The 20169-nt window shown below is 46.2% G+C and overlaps 1 protein-coding gene across 2 annotated transcripts in view; it reads right to left on the minus strand.

Annotated features, from left to right (window-relative positions):
- The window catches only part of MALRD1 (MAM and LDL receptor class A domain containing 1), a 305716-nt gene that overhangs the window by 50270 nt on the left and 235277 nt on the right, over positions 1 to 20169 (minus strand). For both annotated transcript variants that reach the window (XM_075271657.1, XM_075271658.1), the window contains 2 exons: positions 18846 to 18968; positions 18563 to 18629 (listed from right to left, as the gene is read on the minus strand). In XM_075271657.1, coding sequence (XP_075127758.1) covers positions 18563 to 18629; positions 18846 to 18968 — 190 coding nt within the window. The remainder of the gene's footprint in view (positions 1 to 18562; positions 18630 to 18845; positions 18969 to 20169) is intronic.

Raw genomic sequence — 20169 nt, forward strand, 5'->3', positions numbered from 1 at the left:
GGCGATTGAGCCCGTCAGTGCCACGTTACACTGACAAGCTTCTCCCTGGAATTTAGCTCTTACAAGAGCTGTTGTGGTTGTCTTCTCCTTCCTATCCTAGCCTGTCCCTGCCAACCCAGAATCTAAGCCCTAGCTAGCTGGACGGAAACCTCCGTCCCCGGTGAATTGCAAGCTCAGAATGACGCGAAGCTGGGCGGCGCTGTTCTTTTAAATTAGAGGTCACATGTTTTCGGCAGCCAATGGGTTTTGCCTACTTTTTTCAACGTCACCGGTGTCGTAGTTCCTGTCCCACCTACCCTGCGCTGTTATTGGAGCAAAAAAGGCACCAGGGAAGGTGGGAGGGGAATCGAGTAATGGCGCACTTTACCACGCGGTGTTCGATTCGATTCGAACATGCCAAACAGCCTAATATCCGATCGAACATGAGTTCGATAGAACACTGTTCGCTCATCTCTAATCAATACCACTCGCTATTCGAATGTAAAAGAAACCAGCATTGTTTGGCCGAATGCTATACAGTTGGTCAAGCAACGCTGGTTCTTCTCCTACCTTTAGAAGTCTTCTCCGTGCAGCTTCCCTGCGGCGTCTTCCGGCTCTGAATTCACTCTGCCAGATATTGGGCCTGGGCAGAGCCGACTGCGCATGTCCGCTTGTAGGCCCGATGCCTGGCAGAGTGAATGAAGAGCCGGAAGATGCCGCGGGGACGCTGCACGGAGAAGACTTCTCGGAGGATCCAGCGCAACCCTCACTCGTGGACTTGGTAAGTATAATTTGGTTGAACGTTGCCTACCCCTGAAATGAGAATTTTCCCCCTATAATAGGAACCTCGAACATTTTACTGTTCACTCATCTCTAATAATAACCCTTTCGATAAGGACCGAACCCAAGCTGGTGGGCGAACCCGTCAAATATTCGATAAACAAATCTCACAAGGTTCGCCCATTTCTAGTTACATCCTGACACCCTAACGTCCTTGCTGTTCTCTTCCCAATATCTTCTACCAGGAAACAAGGGTCACACGTTTTATTCAAGTTCTCATGTTTTTTCAGTCTTCTTTATTTCTCTTATTTCTATGTCTTCCCAATACATCTCAATGCTACGTAATTCACTGCACGTAATGATCCATCCACGGATCACATGGCGCAAGATTGAACGTTACAGGGATACATGAGGTTTCAATAAAAACATTTTTTTCCGTTACTTTGGTCACCCACACAGAGAAAAGGAAGTTAAACTGTTTGCTGACATGTCTCTTGTGGCTTGGACGGACGCCTATTTTCTTGACATTGTTGCCAAAACCTGACGGGGAACAGACAGATAATATATTGAGGCTGGTTGTTTCAGTGCAAATCAGGAGCCACAGATTGAGCGTGTATTCTGTGGTGGCTGCAGACAGACCGCATCTGTGGTATTCTAATGAATAGCTGTAAGCATTACAATCCAGGGCTTTCAGTGGAGACACTTAGATTGTGGTTACATTGTAACACAACGAGGTACTGTCTAAGTTAATCAGGAAAATGAATGTAGCTTTGACGTTCCTAACAATAATTCGCCAAAAAGTCATCCAAAGTCCGAACACGCGAGACGCCCGGATCTCCGTAGACAATGGGAGGAAGAGAATGACTCTGTTTAGATTTTTGATCCTTATGGAACGCCAGTTCCGAAGCCGCCATGTTCAGTTCAATAAGACTCGGTGACATATGAGGCGTGGGGTACAAATTGACTCACGGCGCGGTGATATCACTGGCTGCTAATAGACTGGATGAACATTCAGCCCACATAATGACGGCCTGCGCTGTTTATAGGTACCCATTAATGGTCGCTGGTAAACATCTATTTATTTTGGAATAGGCAGAAAAACATTTCACCCTCCAAGACAATCGTGATCTGGAAAATGTATCAACCCAAATCTTAATGTTTCTGCTTTAGAGACTTCCAAGAACAACTCATAAAAGTTTCCTTTGTCTTTCATTGCCAGGCTCTGTGACGTCTAAGACATGGCAGGAAAGTCAGAAAAAGTTAATTCGCTCAATATCAACTGAAAGGTCTCGTATAAGTAAGTAAAGAAATCGGGTTTGGCCAGATTACAAAAGGCTTATTAAATGATGACCTATCCTTAAAGGGGTTGTGTCGCTACAGACACTATAGGGGATCTTTAAAGGGGTTGGGCTTTTATGAACACATCCCCTATAGAGAAGAAGTCCGATCACCGGGCATCGCAATGATCAGGGGAACGGGAGACCAAAAGTTCTCCAAAGGCGTCTTTGTGAATGGAGCACTAGAGTAGTTGCTTGACCGACGCTGCTTTCACTTCTATGGGGCTGGGATCACATTACAGTCCCGGCAGTCCCAATAAAAATGAATGTGGCACCGATCATGTAATCGCAGTGGTGCTCCATTCACAAGAAGGCCTTAGGTGGAGTTTTGGTCCCTTATCCTCCTCATCATTGGGGGACCCCGATCAGGCCCCCTATATTCGGACACTTATCCCATGTGCTGCACAACCCCTTTAAGGATAGACCGTCATTTAATAAGCCCCAATAAACTCGTTTGTAATCTGGCCAAACCCAATTTCTTTACTTCCTTAAACGAGACCTTTCCGTTGATATCGGTCGAATTTACGTTTTCTGACTTTACTCTCATGTTTTAGACAAAGGAAAACTTTTAGGAGTTTTCCTGTGCTGTGGATAAGGGAAACGTATTTATATCCGCGTAACCCCTTGAGGATCAGTGTTGGTCCAACACCCAGGACCCCCACAGATCAGTTATTTTAAGTGGCAGTAACATTCTATTTCACATGCCACGTGACAGGATATGTTCATTGGTCATATGGCAAGTGAGTGGGCTGAGCTGTGACACCAATCATAGCTGCTTTACCAATATATGGTGCTATGCTTGGTACGTAGTGAACAAGGCGCAGTGCACCCCCAAATGCTGCGTCCTCTCAAGCAGGTGGGTGTTGGAACACTACTGAACTTCAATTGAAAACCTATACTAAGTCAACCCTCTGGTTTGTTTTGGTCTAGACTTCTTGGGATAGAACCAGAAATGAAATTATTATACTCTAAGATCTCTTCAGACCCATGAGTATAATAGGTGGAGGCCCGAACGTTATACTCCCCTTCCCTTACCTCTTTTAGGACTCCTTGTGGCGTCCAGCACTCTCGCTTGGTCCTGGATGACATTATGATCACTGTTGAGGCTCAATCACAACGGGCGTGCCGAGCGCCATGATGTCACCAAGCATCATGATGGGGACAAAATCTCTTAGACTCCACAATCTCTCTCCCATCACTCCACAGCCTGAGCAATAGGTTCAGTAAAATGGATGAAAAGTTGTTTCTTCTGCTGTTTTTCCTTGTGTAAATTTGGCTTGTTCCTGACCTTGTATCTGCTGACTGCCCTGACCTTTTGCTTGTTCTTTGCCTTCAAGAACTCCGCTTGCCGGGATCTTCTGCTTGACTGACCTTCAGCATACTATTCTTCTCCATGAGAACGTCCATAGCTCCTTGAAGAGCACTCTCCAAGATCTGGTTTAGTCCAAAGTCAAATCCCTTGCTGACCCAAAGTATCCACAACTCAGATCTTCAGAAAATTGATAGCACAAGGTAACGTTTTACAACTTTCATTATTCTCTCCAATTCCTGCACAATCTCTTTGGCTGAGGCCACAAATTGGCCCAGAATTTGGCCATGTACAATATGGAGACCCATCGCTGCAGTCAAAAAGTTTAACTTGCAACACCACGAGCCATATTCTTCACAACTCGCGAGCCTTGTCACCTATATTCTGATGTAATATGTTATGAATCAGCGAAGGTGTGAATGCAAAACAGGCGAGATAATGAGCTCAAATAAATGAAAATTCTCCTGGTTATCACCATTAAAACTTCCCGAAAACCATAAAACCAATGAATAAAGCTGTTCTTTTCTGACAAGTTTCTGTATTAATTGCATTCATTTTCATTTGTGTCAGCGCGGTGTGAATTAAAAGAGAGCAATGGCTATAGTACAGATATATATCTCATTTACAGCAGAACAATAGGTATAATGAAACATTCTCCTCCGATATTCAACACGCCAACATCTAGTTAATAGAACGGTCCGTGATGTTTAGTAATCCTTTCATCTCCCATCTTCCCGAACAATGAAAATAAATTATATTCACCGCCTTAAACTTCAGAAATGAACATTCCTGCTAGAGCGGCAGCCACTTAAAGGGACAGTCTACCTTAAGCCGTTCGGGTCCCTAATACCTGCGAGATAATATATTTACCATGCAGGTGATAGCCTGAGCAGTCTGGCAACTACATATCTCTCACTGTTATCAAATACACAACGCTAAACTTGCGCGGCCTCTTATGGCCCCGGTGGTCATGTGATTGAATTCCCGATCACCAGGACGCCACTAAACCAAGCATGGGCGAACAGTTGTTCTACAACAAAATTTCCTCTGCGAATGGAGAAATATGATATGCCACTGGTATATGGAACATAGTCAAAGTCCCACCCCTGGTGCACTCACAGTTTAAACTTACCCTCCAAGTGCCCCAGTTTACTGTCACTCTCCATCTGCACTAGTTTAATGTCCCTCTCCATCTGTCCCAGTTTACTGTCCCCCTCCAAGTGCCCCAGTTTAATGTCCCTCTCCATCTGCCCCAGTTTAATGTCCCTCTCCATCTGCCCCAGTTTAATGTCACTCTCCATCTGCCCCAGTTTAATGTCCCTCTCCATCTGCCCCAGTTTAATGTCACTCTCCAAATGCCCCAGTTTACTGTCACTCTCCATCTGCCCCAGTTTAATGTCCCTCTCCATCTGTCCCAGTTTAATGTCCCTCTCCATCTGCCCCGGTTTAATGTCCCTCTCCATCTGCCCCGGTTTAATGTCACTCTCCATCTGCCCCAGTTTAATGTCACTCTCCAAATGCCCCAGTTTAATGTCACTCTCCAAATGCCCCAGTTTAATGTCCCTCTCCATCTGCCCCGGTTTAATGTCACTCTCCATCTGCCCCAGTTTAATGTCACTCTCCAAATGCCCCAGTTTAATGTCACTCTCCAAATGCCCCAGTTTAATGTCACTCTCTATCTGCCCCAGTTTAATGTCACTCTCCATCTGCCCCAGTTTAATGTCACTTTCTATCTGTCCCAGTTTAATGTCCCCCTCCATCTGTCCCAGTTTAATGTCCCCCTCCATCTGCCCCAGTTTAATGTCCCCCTCCAGCTGCCCCAGTTTAATGTCCCCCTCCAGCTGCCCCAGTTTAATGTCCCCCTCCATCTGCCCCAGTTTAATGTCCCCCTCCAGTTGCCTCAGTTTAATGTCCCCCTCCATCTGCTCCAGTTTAATGTCCCCCTCCATCTGCCCCAGTTTAATGTCCCCCTCCATCTGCCCCAGTTTAATGTCCCCCTCCAACTGCCCAAGTTTAATGTCCCCTTACACCTGCCCCAGTTTAATGTCTCCCTCCAGCTGCCCCAGTTTAATGTCCCCCTCCAGCTGCTCCAGTTTAATTTCCCTTCCAGCTGCCCCAGTTTAATCACCCCCTCTAGCTGCCCCAGTGTAATGTCCCCCCTCCAGCTGCCCCAGTGTAAAGTCTCTCCAGCTGCACCAGTTTAATGTCCCCTTCCAGCTGCCCCAGTTTAAACTGGGGACAACTAGAGGGGGACCCCCTCCCTTCCATTTTTTCTTTGTTTTTAGGGACGTTATTGGGATGTTTTCGATTTTAAGTGTCACGCTGGCCATGGCGTGCAGGGGTTCTAGTACTTGGTTGAAATTGGTGGGGGGATGATTCACCATGGTGGAGTCCCCCCACCCCCCTGTAAATTTGACTGCTCATGGTTGTGGGTAGTTTGGCTCATGGTGAAGTCCCTTTAGCTAGTTAGTCAGGTGTGGTGCCACCAAGCTGGGGGTAATGGCTGGTGGTAAAATATGTGGATTTTGGCTATACATATTGGTGAGCGCTAGACCATTTGTGTAGCTCCAAGGACCTCCGTCCCAAGCTGTAGTGATACAAGAGCTGTATATGGTCTTCCTTACATGTATATATAGTAGATTTGTTAATAAACTGGCAAAAACTATCCAACAAGATGTCTCAGTGTTGAGTTTATCGGCCACAGGAGAAGGGGAGACTTATGGGGGGTTGGAACAGTGGAATTTAGGGGTAAAAGGGAAAAGGTTTGTCTACAGATACCGAACTCTACCATAAGGAGTCATGACGCCGAACCAGCAGTATCTTGCAGGGTGATGCGAGGTCATGCAGCTGGAGAGCTAATAGGAAGCCAAAGGAACGTGAAATGTATCTTTAGATGAGAACTGAATTTCCGACATGTTACATGTATTGGGGTTAGTAACATGGATGTGACAATACAAGGATCCAGCTTTGCAGCACCCCATCCCTATAGACCGACTGCTACGAAGAAAGCAATGACAGCTGCCATCTAAAACACCACAAGGAACCGATAATAAAAAAATACTGGAAAATGCGAAGTATTCAGGATACAGATAAAAAGATTTGTTAACCTAGCCAGATTAGATGCAAATGCTGCAGTATGAGAAGGTTTCCAGGAATAGAAGGCTTAATAGTTTATTTGAGTAAATTAATAAAATGAAGTGAATGAAGAAAAGAGAAATGTGAATATCATCAATATTCGGTGTGACCTTTGCCCTTTGCCTTCCATTAGTTCTTCTCAGTACTTGCAGACAGTTTTTGGCAGAACTCAGCAGGGAGGTTGTTCCCACCATATTGGAGAACTAAGCACAGATCTTCTGTGGATGTAGGCTTGCTCCATCCAGGTACCATACATATCACAGAAATTGTATTTGGAATTGTAGCTCAGCCCCATTCAGTTGAATGGGACTGAGTTGTTGCTATATCATGTGTCACCTAGGGTTGATCACTAAGGAAGATAACCCTAAGCACATGCTACAAAAACGATGGCCAGCATTCTGAAGATAGGTGCAGGTCCTATGGCTGCTGTGAATGGATATGTAGTCGCACACGCGTGACTCTCTCATTGATATAAGAATTCTGAAGAAAGACAAGTACACAAGCTTTTCAAAACTGCCATAGAAATAAATGGAGTCTCGACTAGGGTTGAGCGATCGGGATCAGAAAAGATCTGATCCCGATCGAGTAAATTTCACGATCGCGATCGGGTTCCGATCCTGCCTAAAAAAGATCGGGAATGGAATTCTGATCCCGATCGCTCAACTTACCTGCACAAAAGTGCTGCCACTGCTGTTCCCTGTTCTTCTCGCTCCTCCTCCTTCACATGCCTTCAGAGCGCCCTGCGCGCCCCGCCTCCCTAAACTAGTGTTATAAAATCCTGGGAGAAGGCGGGGCTTGTGGCTTAGGAGAGTGTGGGCGGGTACTGGGAGAGGAGACATGAGTGATGCACTCATGTCTCCTCACCCACACTCTCCTAAGCCACAACAAGCCCCACCTACTCCCATCATCTCTAACACTAGCCTAGGGAGGTGGGGGTGCGCACGGCGCTCTGAAGGCATGGCAATGAGAGAGGACCGGACCGAGAAGAACGGGGAGCGGCAGCGGATCTGTGCAGGTAAGCAGACACCATGGGGCCTAAGTAGCCGGGGGATTTTTTTTTTTTTTACTCACTACACAGCGTGGAGTCCAAAAATTTTAACAATTTTTGGAGTCCATGCTGTGTAGTGAATAGGATCGTTTTTAAAATCTGATCTTCGATAATTAAAAAAAGAAAACGATTTACTTGCATTGGGATCGGGATCAGGTTCAGATGGAAAATGATCGGAAATCAGATTTTAAAAACGACTGTGAAATTTCAAGATCGGCTCAACCCTAGTCTCGACCCATAAGCCCAGTTTTCGGGGTGTGGATCCCTTTCTTAGCTACAACCTATCCCTCTAATTAGGATATTTAGCTCAGGCCTCATGCACATGTTCAAGCCTTGCAGATGGAGCCTGTAGGACGGCATGTGAATTGTCGTGTTCCGACTTTTGCTTGGTGCTAGTGGGTTAACCTTCCGTTCCTATGTTGCTGTGTCATTCCGTGTATATGGAAGAAGCATCTGTTCTAGAAGGAGGACGAGACTGTTGATAGCCCAGAAACCCCCTTTAGCCAGTTTGGGCCAGTCTGCTAGAATGAATAGGGCAGGTTTATAAGAACCGATATTTTCAATACCAGTCTTTACATCCCCCACCCTGGCGGAGGGTGGACCTGTACTGAAATCTACAATAGCAGTAACTGATTCCGAGAATCATTGATGGCAATAAAGTAGCACATGCGACACCCGTCACCACGACTGCTTCTAGCCAATTGTTCACAAATTTGTTCAATTTGCGTATACATTTACAACTTTGTAATACCTTGTATGCTACAGAACTGACATACAGGACATAATCATAAATTTCCTCCAATGTAGCTACAGAGGAGTCCACACATTCCTGAGGGCTCCTTCGGCTCTCTAGTTAGTGGTAGTCAGGGCAGGATAGGTCGCCCCATGGCATTGGCCATCACAGCTTGCAGAAACCATTTATGGCTCAGATGACATTTCCACAGCCTAACAGTGAGAAAACCGGATCTCAAGCTTTGCATTCCCAAAACTAAGTTGAAGGTTACTCCATATTTGGGCTAAGAGTACACCTAACCTTTTCATGCCCCAATATAAGGTCTAGTTGAATTTCCATCTATATTACTCTAGATATATTACTCCATATTTGCTATGGTAGAAAAGAACCAAGGACTAGAAGAGGAAGAAACATGCAGACCCTACTTCTGTCTAAGTAGAGTGCCCAGAAGTCGGCATACTGTTTTACAAAAGGAACTGTGCTTCCATGTTACCGGTGACTGGAAACTGAACTCATCTTCGAGAATTGCCTGTGCAGCTACCACTATATCTCCTATGTTTTATACGCACCCAACACCAAGGAAACCTTAAAACACCAATAGTCAGGAGACCCATTACAAGGAGGGCCCCGGGGGAGATATCTCTACCATCACTTGGGTACAACCCCCTCATCACTAGGACCTAAAACAGGATTTGCTACCAAAACCACGGTAGTAGGGAAGGTGATACCAGCGGTCATCTTGGAACTCCATCATGGAGTCATCTCCACTGGGAGCCATGGGACACTGCAATGTTATGGAGATATAGTCTCCTAGAAGTAGTGATAGAATACCTCCATAATTCAGCATCTAATGAAGCATACTACATGTCTAAGGGTCGGTTCCCATCTGCGTTGGAGTCTCTGTAGGACCCTGTCTAAAATCGACAGAGAGAAAGGTCCTGCACAGAGGTTTCAGTATAAGACCAGTAGAACCCCAATGGGCACCTGATGGATACCATTACGGTTAGGGTTGAGCCGATCTTGAGATTTCAGGATTGTTTTTAAAATCCGATTTTCGATCATTTTCCAGCCGATCGCGATCATGAAATTTGCTCGATCACCGATCGGGATCCGATCTTTCCCGATCGCGATCGCTCGACCCTACCTGGAATGTTACTGCCCCCTGTCCTTTGTGATCGCCCCTGGGCTGAATGCTGATCCCCTGTACATCCTCTAGAAGAAGCGCTAATTGCTGCGTTATTGATTGGCACCCGGCGATGTTTCTGGGGAGCAGCTGCTATAAAAAGCCGAGCGCCACGTCTGCCATCAGCGATATTGGCACGCACCACCGCCTCCTCCTCTTACTTATTAACCCGGCATTTAGCAGTGTGCCCTCCCCCTGGAGCAATTTCACTCCAGCCCTGGAATAAATCGTGCGCCGCGATAATCCTGCTAATAAAACGCAGCTTGTTCCTGTGTTGCCCATAGCTAACATGGTGCCTGAATTTCAGCCAAGCATTGTGGGAACTAACGTGAGACCTCGATCCTGCCTAAAAAGATCAGCATTGGAATTCTGATCGCGATCGTCAAATTTGCTTGATCGACGATTGGAATCTGATCTTCTCCGATCCCGATCGCTCAACCCTACTTACAGTATATCGATCTGTAGGTAACCTCTTTTTTAGCGGACATGTTCTCCGTCTTATAGGTCCCCGAACTAGTGTCAACCTGTGCCTCTATAAGATACTGGACCTATAGGGGGGTAAAGTGTGTCTCCATACACTTCTATGCACAGGGTCTTAAGCTGGATGTGTACAATACTGACTTGTATATATGGTTGGATTTAGAACACTCTCCAAAAAAAATCCAACTATGAAATTAAACTTTTATGATCGAGATCCTCCGTCTATACGAGCAACAAGGCATAAATAAAAGCAGAAGACCTAATAAAAATACATAAAAGAACATGAAATTTTCAGCCCTGGCTGTATACCAAGTCTAGCCTAAAACTGATTACAAGATGAAACAAATATATAATGTATTACGTTATACTATAACTATATCGTATGTTTTACGCCCATTATCTTTACAGCTAAAAATCTTCTTACGTAATAAAAAAAAATACAAAAAAATTAAAACGTTCCAAATAATTTGCAGATAAAGCGCTGGAGATCGGGTGCAGGTATAATAGTGTTTGTAGGGATTACACGAGAAAATAAGGGCACCGCTGTAGTAATAAAAACAACTTTTTATTGAAAATCCTTCAAGCTTTATTCGTTTCCTGGGATATAAACCTCCCCAGGGTTCTGCTTTGATTTCTGCAAGCCGAAAGAAATGCAGACAAAAAGATGCTGCACTTAAATCTCCCTAGCACCAAGACATAGCATAATCCTCAAAAGAAAAACACTATAATCTATGAGCACACAGACAATGATGGAACCCAGGTTTACACTTCTGCGGCCATCGCTTCACGCACAAGCCTATGTATTATTCATGGGTCCGTAGACGTTTCTGGCGCCTAGTAGCCTCTAGATTTTTGCAAAAAAAGACATAAAAACGCATAGAGTAAAATTCCTTTAACCCTGCATCAATGGGAATCGGTAGGTGCTGGATTGTTGGACAATATTTATAGGACCTCTCTTCGTTCCTGAAATGTCTATTCTACAATTAGAATTTTTCATACTATAACAATTGTGCACTATCTTTACTTTAAAGTCTGTGTTGTGTTATTCCTCTGTTATTCCTCCTGGAAATGTATGAATCAGTGTATTCAGTGGGTGGTAAATCCTTACACAACCTTCACATCTACTGTACGTTTGGTAATCCGTTCAGGAAGTCCACATGGGGACTACCGAACACATTGGCAAGCGGTGAGCAGTGAAAGCACACGGACCCCATAGACTATAATGGGGTCCTTGTGCTTGCCGCGAGATCTCCGCACGAATCATGCGGACAGGAAAGTAGTTTCCTGTCTGCGTGTTCCCTGTGGAGATCTCGCGGCAAGCACATGGACCCCATTATAGTCTATGGGGTCCGTGTGCCTTCACAGCACACTGCTTGCAAATGTGTTTGGTAGTCCATTAAGGGGGTCCCCCGAACGGATTACCGACGCAGATGTGAACGAGGACTTACACTGTCCAAACAGTACTCACAGTGTTACATTGTGGAATGGCAACACCCAGTTGTCAAGTTTATTCCTACATTTTCAAGAGGAGTAACAGAGGAACGCAAAAATATACTCCATACAGCGCCGCACCTCTCATGAGGCGACCTGAAGCGACCGCTTCAGGCGGCGCTATGCCGGGGCCCTGAGGGGGCGGCATTTTTACCGACCTAAGCCAATCCAGGACAAGCTGTCCTGGACTGGCTGAGTGTCACCATCTCGGCAGCCCGGCACGGGAAGTGAGTGGTGGATTGGGGCGGCCCTGTGGACGCAGCACTGCTTCAGCGGCCGCCCATCACACTTAGCAGAGAGCAGGTCCTCTCCCTGCCTGCTCTCTGTCTGCTAACTCCGCCTGCTCCGCTCGGCCCCGCTTCTTCCGCTCGGCCCCGCCCCTTCATTCTGCCCCACCCCTTCCTCGGAGGGGCGGGGGGCGGCTTTCTGACGTCTGCCTCAGGCGGCACAAAGCCTAGGTTCGCCCCTGATTCCATAATTAGTTTTTTTTCATTAGGGGGGCAATTTGTTTCGATAGAGATGTCGGTAGAGATGACGGGTCGATTTTAAAACCTACTTTTAAGTCCTCGTGAATATAACAATGCGGTTTTTCACTGACCTAATTTCTATAAACAACATCCGTGCATGTCCGTGCAAGTGTATGGACGGCTTTTATTGACACGGCAGTGAGTAATGACCGTGTGATAACCGTCTTCTCAAAATGGACATTGTAAAAGGGGCCGTCACACGTCCGTTTTTCACTGCCGTGTGAATAAGATCTAAGGGTATAGAAAAATCAGTTTCAAAAATTGTTGCAAAAATTTGCACAATCTCTAACAATCTCCTAATTATTTATAATATAGTTCTGCACTTTTTTTGTTCTGAATTATCAGATCCAGTCGAAAAATCCCTCCATGGGAATATCACAGTGGGGCCGGCTGCTATGGGAAATTTACCAGAATTCTGATGCAAATTGTAGCAAAAAAAAGAAAGTTTAAGTGCTTTATACCAAATTTGATCATTTGTGATCTGCTGCAGAACTTGGCAACAAGTGTTCAGGTTCTCTGCAGCACTTCCGCAGGAGAAATGAGGTATTACACAGCTTCCAGATAATTCAATCAGAATTCCTTAATAGGACATTTGTAAATGGAATTTCCAAACCAAACAATCTAAATTACATAAAATATAGCGATGTCTACTAGGGAGAACCCCACATGGGGTGGGGATAAATGAGTCATGGGTTATTGTAAAATGAATATTCTTTATGCTGCTCATTCCTATATATATATATATATATATATATATATATATATATATATATATATATATATATATATATATACACTCACCGGCCACTTTATTAGGTACACCTGTCCAACTGCTCGTTAACATTTAATTTCTAATCAGCCAATCACATGGCGGCAACTCAGTGCATTTAGGCATGTAGACATGGTCAAGACAATCTCCTGCAGTTCAAACCGAGCATCAGTATGGGGAAGAAAGGTGATTTGAGTGCCTTTGAACGTGGCATGGTTGTTGGTGCCAGAAGGGCTGGTCTGAGTATTTCAGAAACTGCTGATCTACTGGGATTTTCACGCACAATCATCTCTAGGGTTTACAGAGAATGGTCCGAAAAAGAAAAAACATCCAGTGAGCGGCAGTTCTGTGGGCGGAAATGCGTTGTTGATGCCAGAGGTCAGAGGAGAATGGCCAGACTGGTTCGAGCTGATAGAAAGGCAACAGTGACTCAAATAGCCAACCGTTACAACCAAGGTAGCCAGAAGAGCATCTCTGAACGCCGCACAGTACGTCGAACTTTGAGGCAGATGGGCTACAGCAGCAGAAGACCACACCGGGTGCCACTCCTTTCAGCTAAGAACAGGAAACTGAGGCTACAATTTGCACAAGCTCATCGAAATTGGACAATTGAAGATTGGAAAAACGTTGCCTGGTCTGATGAGTCTCGATTTCTGCTGCGACATTCGGATGGTAGGGTCAGAATTTGGCGTCAACAACATGAAAGCATGGATCCATCCTGCCTTGTATCGGTAACGGTTCAGGCTGGTGGTGGTGGTGTCATGGTGTGGGGAATATTTTCTTGGCACTCTTTGGGCCCCTTGGTACCAATTGAGCATCGTTGCAACGCCAAAGCCTACCTGAGTATTGTTGCTGACCATGTCCATCCCTTTATGACCACAATGTACCCAACATCTGATGGCTACTTTCAGCAGGATAATGCAATGCCATGTCATAAAGCTGGAATCATCTCAGACTGGTTTCTTGAACATGACAATGAGTTCACTGTACTCCAATGGCCTCCACAGTCACCAGATCTCAATCCAATAGAGCATCTTTGGGATGTGGTGGAACGGGAGATTCGCATCATGGATGTGCAGCCGACAAATCTGCAGCAACTGTGTGATGCCATCATGTCAATATGGACCAAAATCTCTGAGGAATGCTTCCAGCACCTTGTTGAATCTATGCCACGAAGAATTGAGGCAGTTCTGAAGGCAAAAGGGGGTCCAACCCGTTACTAGCATGGTGTACCTAATAAAGTGGCAAGTGTGTATATATATATATATATATATATATATATATATATAGACCAGATTGGACTGACTCTAAGGAAAAGGAGGAAGGTTTTTTTTGTTGCATATTACTGTGTGGTGGCTACAAGGAGGATGTTATATTGGGAAATTGTCCTGTACCGGGAACATTATACTGCGTGAGGGTTACAAGGTAGACCTTATTCTGTGTGGAGGTCCCAATGGAGGCCAGAATGGGAACATACTGTGTGGAATCATAGGGGGATGTAATACTGTGTGGAGGCCAAAAGGGGGCCTGATACTGTATGGTTGCATTATACTGTATGGAGGCATGTAAATTAGGAGGTGCTCCATGCTTAGATACTGGAAAACAAAGGGACCACAGCTTTTCATGCCCATCCCACTTCTCACCTTCTCACCTTTACCCTCAGTCCTCCTGGATACCAGTGACATAACTACCACAGTAGCAATGGTAGCAGCTGCCACAGGGCCCAACACCTTAGGGGTCCCAGGCCCCCTCACTATTTAATATGCCAAAAAAAAGAAATAAACAATAAATTTTACTTTTTGAGGCCCGAGGCCACCTAAGATGTCGGGTTCCGGGCGGGGGAGAGCCTCAGCGTGCATCCTGACAGTGGGGGAGGGGTGGAGACATCGTGCAGGAAGAAGATAGTGCCGGGGGATGAAGTGAGCAGCGCTGAGTGAGTGCAGACTGGTGAGTGCAGGGCAGGCTGTCAGCACACAGTACTATGCTGACAGCTGCCTGGGGATGAAGGGGTTACTACAATATATAATACTGTGCTACAGGGGCCACTATAGGGTATAATATTGTGTACAGGGGCCACTATGGGGCATAATAGTGCCTCCAGGAATGCAGGGGAAAAGTGGCGGTCGGTTAGGGTCTTTGGAGGGGAGGCCCCATGTCAAAGGTTCGCCACGGGGCCCCGCCATTCCTAGTTATGCCACTGCTGGATACGATACCTTTTGTTAGTCCCCCTCCTCAATTTAGTACAGGCTCATTCCTTTTGCACCACGAGGACTCACCAGGACAGAGGACGTGAGGGGTAATAGGGTAGTTTGCCGCAGTATTGCACTTGATCCCTACCTCTGCAACCAGATCTTACAAAAACTCCATTAAACAGAATCAGAATCTGTGCAGTCCTATACGAGGTGACGGGGGAGGGGGGGCACAAAAACCGCCAGACTTGCAGGAATTCAGGGAGAGTTGACGCGCCTAACAATATGCCCTGGAGCTGACGTCTGCCGTACAGTAGGGATAATCCTGGCTTATATGCAGAACAATTTACTTCTTTACTGCTGCAAATAACAAATAGTGACACGGCCGCTCTGTCATTTACTACGCATTATGCTAGGAAACTGGATAACATTGTTAATATCTCGGAGAGCATTCACATCATGCCGCAGCGTCTACCGCCGGCGCACAACAAGCCCATGTTCTGTGTATTATAATACTGTCCGAATGGCCAATGATTAATGTAATAAATCAATGCATATTGCCCCGCACCTAATGCAATCCTTATCCGCGGCCGTATTATTCTATTATCGTCTGGAGAGGGATACTGTGGGAAAACCGAACATTATCTGGCCGTACGAAGGCGCTGATGTCTACTAAGTCATCTACTTAAATGCTATTCTTCGGAGAGCTGAGATGTTCAATTCCATAACCGCTAAAATTTCCACCTGGGATCTTAGGAATCAGGTCCATGAAATCGCATAGAGCATCTTAGACAGGCCATTGCCGGATGATTTATGACTACATCGTGCAGCAAAATATAGGATGTAAAATATCATAAAAAGGTTGGGGTACTTGCAGATGTATACTGAGGTTCTGTGCAGTCCTAGTATTAGTGTATGCTGTTTTGGTGCCTCAGAATAGGACTAGTATGAATGATAGCAGTGATGTGTTCTATCCCCCATAGAGAATAATGGGAATAGCTGGAGGTCAGTGTTTAATAGGGAAAAATAATAGGGCAGAGTAGCAGCTAAATCCATGGCACGGTGAAGTATCTGTGCAAGAAATGCCGACAGCCTCTTACTTTATTAATATGACAATAGCCTCAGTGTATTCTCTGCTGGGTGAAGGGAAGGTAATGTGAAATAAATGTCTATTCTTATGTCCTGTTGTAGCATTAATGCAGCGCTGTCAGGGCTTCTATATGAGGGCAGCAAATGCCGAGGAGTAGCCAGAAAGGCTTAGTATATATAGGTAAATGTGTATAAAAACTGCCAAAAAATCTGAGTCTTGCTCCCCCCACCTACTCATAGAGAAAGCCTGTGAGTCCTGCTTCCCCCACCTACTCATAGAGAAAGCCCGTGAGTCCTGCTTCCCCCACCTACTCATAGAGAAAGCCCGTGAGTCCTGCTTCCCCCACCTACTCATAGAGAAAGCCTGTGAGTCCTGCTCCTCCCACCTACTCATAGAGAAAGCCTGTGAGTCCTGCTCCCCCCACCTACTCATAGAGAAAGCCTGTGAGTCCTGCTTCCCCCACCTACTCATAGAGAAAGCCCGTGAGTCCTGCTTCCCCCACCTACTCATAGAGAAAGCCCGTGAGTCCTGCTTCCCCCACCTACTCATAGAGAAAGCCTGTGAGTCCTGCTCCTCCCACCTACTCATAGAGAAAGCCTGTGAGTCCTGCTCCCCCCACCTACTCATAGAGAAAGCCTGTGAGTCCTGCTTCCCCCACCTACTCATAGAGAAAGCCCGTGAGTCCTGCTTCCCCCACCTACTCATAGAGAAAGCCCGTGAGTCCTGCTTCCCCCACCTACTCATAGAGAAAGCCTGTGAGTCCTGCTCCTCCCACCTACTCATAGAGAAAGCCTGTGAGTCCTGCTCCCCCCACCTACTCATAGAGAAAGCCTGTGAGTCCTGCTTCTCCCACCTACTCATAGAGAGAGCCTGTGAGTCCTGCTTCCCCCACCTACTCATAGAGAAAGCCCGTGAGTCCTGCTTCCCCCACCTACTCATAGAGAAAGCCCGTGAGTCCTGCTTCCCCCACCTACTCATAGAGAAAGCCTGTGAGTCCTGCTCCTCCCACCTACTCATAGAGAAAGCCTGTGAGTCCTGCTCCCCCCACCTACTCATAGAGAAAGCCCGTGAGTCCTGCTTCCCCCACCTACTCATAGAGAAAGCCCGTGAGTCCTGCTTCCCCCACCTACTCATAGAGAAAGCCCGTGAGTCCTGCTTCCCCCACCTACTCATAGAGAAAGCCTGTGAGTCCTGCTCCTCCCACCTACTCATAGAGAAAGCCTGTGAGTCCTGCTCCCCCCACCTACTCATAGAGAAAGCCTGTGAGTCCTGCTTCCCCCACCTACTCATAGAGAAAGCCCGTGAGTCCTGCTTCCCCCACCTACTCATAGAGAAAGCCCGTGAGTCCTGCTTCCCCCACCTACTCATAGAGAAAGCCTGTGAGTCCTGCTCCTCCCACCTACTCATAGAGAAAGCCTGTGAGTCCTGCTCCCCCCACCTACTCATAGAGAAAGCCTGTGAGTCCTGCTTCTCCCACCTACTCATAGAGAGAGCCTGTGAGTCCTGCTCCCCCCACCTACTCATAGAGAAAGCCTGTGAGTCCTGCTCCCCCCACCTACTCATAGAGAAAGCCTGTGAGTCCTGCTCCCCCCACCTACTCATAGAGAAAGCCTGTGAGTCCTGCTTCTCCCACCTACTCATAGAGAAAACCTGTGAGTCCTGCCCCCCACCTACTCATAGAGAAAGCCTGTGAGTCCTGCTTCTCCTACCTACTCATAGAGAAAGCCTGTGAGTCCTGCTTCTCCCACCTACTCATAGAGAAAGCCTGTGAGTCCTGCCCCCCCCACCTACTCATAGAGAAAGCCTGTGAGTCCTGCTTCATCCACCTACTCATAGAGAAAGCCTGTGAGTCCTGCTTCACCCCTACTCATAGAGAAAGCCTGTGAGTCCTGCTTCTCCCACCTACTCATAGAGAAAGCCTGTGAGTCCTGCTTCTCCCACCTACTCATAGAGAAATCCTGTGAGTCCTGCTTCCCCCACCTACTCATAGAGAAAGCCTGTGAGTCCTGCTTCTCCCACCTACTCATAGAGAAAGCCTATGAGTCCTGCTTCTCCCACCTACTCATAGAGAAAGCCTGTGAGTCCTGCTTCTACCACCTACTCATAGAGAAAGCCTGAGAGTCCTGCTCCCCCCCCCCCCCACACACACACACACACACTCATAGAGAAAGCCTGAGATTCCTATTTTGAGTGGGTGGGGGGGAACAGGACTCACAGGCTTTGATCCCAGACAGCAGTTAAATGGGTTGTCCAGAGAGTAGCGACTTACTTAACTGGTTCTGGAGATTGTGGATGATGGACCTGGAGGTCACAGTGACGTCAGGCTAGATCTCTGTTCATATAACCTGAGCTACCATTCAGGCCCTTGCTTCATTCCCATACTAATAGGGTGTTAAACACATGCACACAAGCTTTCCATTGGGTAATCCTCCAAATGGAAATCTCAGACTACTAGTACAGTGTCATCATTCTGCACTTAATGACATGAATATTTATTGTATATAGACAGTACCTGCACACGGGAACTCTATTTTGTAGTATACATTTCCCTCCATTTTTGCAGTATTTCTGTGGACATTCTGTAACATAAGAATATAATTAGAAATAATGTTTATACTGGTATTCATAATAAATAAGTCGGGGTGAGACGTCTCCACCCTGGTCCACTCCGTTCTGCCCATATTTTCCAGTGAGACACAGAACAGGGGATGGTGGGCCTTCACGGATTGATAAATCTCTCTCACTGTATATAGTAGAGTAACAAAGATGTAATATAGTTGTACAGGACTGCGTACCTGAACAGCCGGACTCATCGATCAGGTCACTGCAGTCTGGTGATCCATCACATCTCTGTTCAATAGGTATCCAGGTGTTCGAGGGAAGGCACATCACAGAGCCATTGACAGCAAGTATTGCAGCTAACATATAAAAACATACAAAACTATCAATGGGCTAAAAATATCAACTCCAGAATCATCAAATATTCACTTAATGCACAGTATAACAAATATTAAGGTCAGTCTTAGAGGTCGGAACTTGTGCAGTTATGGCCACTTATACTGGAGATGCCATAGATCTTGTTGCCGCCATACATATCATGTAGACATTAGATTACATTATGGAGGTGTTATTTGGCTCCAGTGTTGCCACCACCATTTAGTTTTTACAGTCTATGGTAGTGGCAGCACTGTACAGCCTTGATATAATTGGTCTCATCTCAAAAACAAGGGTTGTCCAACTCCTATCTCGCATAAACAGCGAATTGAGATGTTCAAGAACTAAATAGAAGAAAATACCCCTTAAAGGGATTATCCAAAGAATCCAAAAAGACTTGTGCCCAACAGTCTTCTTTATGTCCAGACTCTCAAGGTTCCATGGTGGTTCCAATTCTGGGTCACATGATCAGATTCAGCGCTTTGCTCCTAAGCCGATCTGCTTCCTTCCTCCTCTCCTGTGTTCACAAGTACAGATGCAAACTAGATCATTGGCACTAGATCACTAGATCACTTGGCAGACTAGATCATCATAATTAGAGATGAGCGAACAGTAAAATGTTCGAGATTCGATATTCGTTTCGAGTAGCTCCTCAATATTTGACTACTCGAATCAAATATCGAACCCTATTATAGTCTATGGGGGGAAAATGCTCGTTTCAGGGGTAGGCAACGTTCAATCAAATTATACTTACCAAGTCCACGAGTGAGGGTCGGGCTGGATCCTCCAAGCAGTCTTCTCCGTGCAGCTTCCCCGCGGCGTCTTCCAGCTCTGAATTCACTCTGCCAGGCATCGGGCCTGGGCAGAGCCGACTGCGCATGCCCGCACTACAAGAAAATGGCCGCTTACAGTCAAAGCGGCCATTTTCTTGTAGCGTGGGCATGCGCAGTCGGCTCTGCCCAGGCCCGATGCCTGGCAGAGTGAATTCAGAGCCAGAAGACGCCGCGGGGAAGCTGCACGGAGAAGATTTCTAAAGGTAGGAGAAGAACCAGTGTTGATTGGCCGACTGTATAGCATTCGGCCAATCAATGCTGGTTCTGCATCGAACTTTTCCATTCGAATAGCGAGTGGTACTCGATCGAGTACAAGTATTTCGAATACCGTAGTATTCGATCGAATACCTAC

This window comes from Leptodactylus fuscus, chromosome 4, assembly GCF_031893055.1.
Source record: "Leptodactylus fuscus isolate aLepFus1 chromosome 4, aLepFus1.hap2, whole genome shotgun sequence".
Taxonomy (NCBI): domain Eukaryota; kingdom Metazoa; phylum Chordata; class Amphibia; order Anura; family Leptodactylidae; genus Leptodactylus; species Leptodactylus fuscus.